General features: G+C 43.9%; 1 protein-coding gene across 1 annotated transcript in view; it reads left to right on the top strand.

Moving 5' to 3' along the window:
• Positions 1-263: 263 nt before the first annotated feature.
• LOC140722482 (hepatic and glial cell adhesion molecule-like) overlaps positions 264-2,839 on the top strand; it is a 9,024-nt gene continuing 6,448 nt past the window's right edge. The window contains exon 1 of the mRNA XM_073037208.1: positions 264-334. Within this exon, the coding sequence (XP_072893309.1) occupies positions 286-334 (49 nt within the window). The 5' untranslated portion in view covers positions 264-285. The remainder of the gene's footprint in view (positions 335-2,839) is intronic.

Below are 2,839 nucleotides of genomic sequence, written 5' to 3'. Positions count from 1 at the left end.
TCCTCTTCAGCTGAGGAACTCTGTTGCATTTCCTGTGTAATTTGTTCCAATCCCTTTTGTCCGTTTGTTTTAGACGGACCGGATCGTCCATATATCATCACTCAACCGGACTCTTCTTTTCACGTTGCCGGAAGCTCCCTCAGGTTAACATGTTTCACAGAGTCCCGCCCAGATGCTAAATTGAATTGGAAACTGAATGGTGCCTCCCTACAAAGTGAGCAGGAGGTCATCTTCGACAGCATCTCTGTGAGATACACGGGAAAGTATACTTGTGAGGCCCATAACATGGTTACAAAAAGGATCAATGCCTCAACCACGGAAATCATTGTGTTCGGTAAGTAGTCCGTTCTTCCCTTTGCTGAGGTCCTACAATTAATAGTGTTGGTGCAGACAGGCCCGTGTAATCCAACTAAATGCCTGAACCCGATTAGAATACTGACTAACAATGTCAATCCACAACGTTGCATATTGATGAATAAGATTAAGATGAAAATTTGAATTGTTCTGGCTTGCTGATTAAATTACAAATGTTTACTTGATGCTGTTAAGGCCAGGAGGCCGTAATCATTGGAAGCAGATTTAGACCATGTGGCCAATGGAGTCCGCACCGCCATTTCATCATGGCTGATCCAATATTCCTCTCAGTCCCAATCACAGCCGTTTCCGCATATTCCTCACGGCCTGACCAATCGAAAATCTGTCATCCTCGGCTTTAAACTTACATAACGATACGCCCTCTACAGCTGCCTGTGGAACATAATTCCCAGATTCATCACGCTCTGTCGAAATAGATTCACTTTCGCCTTGGTTTCTGAAAGGATACCACTCTATGCACAGGTTGTGCCTTCTGGGATTAGACTCTCCCGCCATGAGAATCATCTTTTCCACCTCCACTCCAACAAGGCCGTTCACAGTTCGATAGGTTTCCATGAGGTCTCCCCACATTCTTCTGAACCCCAGTGGGTAGAGGCCCAGAGCCATCAAACCCTCTTCTCCCGTAAAGCCGTTCAATCCTGGGATCATTTTGGCGAACTTCCTTGGAAACCCCTTCAGTTTAATCACATTCTCTCTCAACGACAAGGGTCCTAAAATGCATCACAATACTCCAAGTGAGGCCTCACCGGTGCTTTATCAAGTTTCAGCATTACATCCTTCCTTTTATATTCTAGTACCCTTGCAATGAATGCTGACATTGCATGACCCCTGATACCTGAAACATCCAACATATCATCAGTGTGTCCCACGGTGAGGGCTGATGCAGTTTGTCTACCAGTTCCTTGTTCCCCAGTACTACCTCTCCACTATCGTTTTTGAACGGCCCGATATCCACTCTTGCTTCTCGTTTCACACTTGATGTACGTTGAGAAACTTTGCCGATCTTCATTAATATTATTGGCTGGAGTGCTTTCTCATTCATCTCTACCTTCTAAATGACCTTTTAGTTGCCATTTGTTATTTTATCCAACCTCCCTATCATCTAACTTCCCATTAATGATTCTTCCATCATATACCCTCCTTTTGACCTTCATGTTGGCTTTGACTTCTCTTCTTCGCCACGGTTATGTCATCTTTCCTTTAGAACATTTCTTCCTCCTCTGCCGTCATCCCCGCCAGTGTTATTTTTCAATTAAATCTGGCCAACCCCTCTCCAGTGCTTCTCTAACTCCTTTTAACCCACTGTAACACTGGGTCATCTGACTCTTCAGCTTCTCCTTCTCACATTTCAGGATGAAGTCGATCATATTATGATCACTCAACCCAACATTCTTTTTCCCATAAGTTCTCTGATCAATTTCGGCTCGTTGCACAACAGCCAATCCGGAGGAGCCGACGTCTTGCCGAAATCTGGCTCCGCCAGATCTCCACGGATCCTTCTGTCCATCTGGTTCCCTTCCAAATGCAACTCCACTTAGGAACCAATCGTGCAGCAACAAGAAGCCTTCCCACAGGAATGTTTATCCCTCCCCAGTTCAGGAGCAAACCCGTCCCTTCTCTACAGGTCACAACTTCCGGGAGGAACCCATGATCATAATTCCTATGCCCTCCCTCCTCCGCAAACTCCTTAGATAGATAGATAGATAGATAGATAGATAGATAGATAGATAGATAGATAGATAGATAGATAGATAGATAGATAGATAGATAGATAGATAGATAGATAGATACTTTATTCATCCCCATGGGGAAATTCAACTTTTTTTCCAATGTCCCATACACTTGTTGTAGCAAAACTAATTACATACAATACTTAACTCAGTAAAAATATGATATGCATCTAAAATCACCCTCTCAAAAAGCATTAATAATAGCTTTCAAAAAGTTCTTAAGTCCTGGCGGTTGAATTGCAAAGCCTAATGGCATTGGGGAGTATTGACCTCTTCATCCTGTCTGAGGAGCATTGCATCGATAGCAACCTGTCGCTGAAACTGCTTCTCTGTCTCTGGATGGTGCTATGTAGAGGATGTTCAGAGTTATCCATAATTGACCGTAGCCTACTCAGCGCCCTTCGCTCAGCCACATATTAAATAAAAAGTCACTCTACTTTTGGCTTCAACAGCAGGGGGCACGGGTTTTTTATTTCACATGGTCCACGGGACAATTAAACTGTAGCCAAGTGCAATTCTGTATTAGTCTGCTTTGATGGATAATGTATATTCTCACTGCGGGTAAGTCCAAGCATTGAGGAACATCTGAAACGGGAATAGGTTGCTCACCGTCCCCTTGGGTAACAGCAGTAAAACTTTAAACTCAGTGCCGGCGTTTAGTTCAAGCTGGATATCGAACCACATAGGGATTACAACTGGGAATGCCGACGATATTGAGTTGGCAGCATCCAAAT

Source organism: Hemitrygon akajei, unplaced genomic scaffold (genome assembly GCF_048418815.1).
Source record: "Hemitrygon akajei unplaced genomic scaffold, sHemAka1.3 Scf000078, whole genome shotgun sequence".
NCBI classification, from domain to species: domain Eukaryota; kingdom Metazoa; phylum Chordata; class Chondrichthyes; order Myliobatiformes; family Dasyatidae; genus Hemitrygon; species Hemitrygon akajei.
This window is presented reverse-complemented; position numbering and strand designations above follow the sequence as displayed.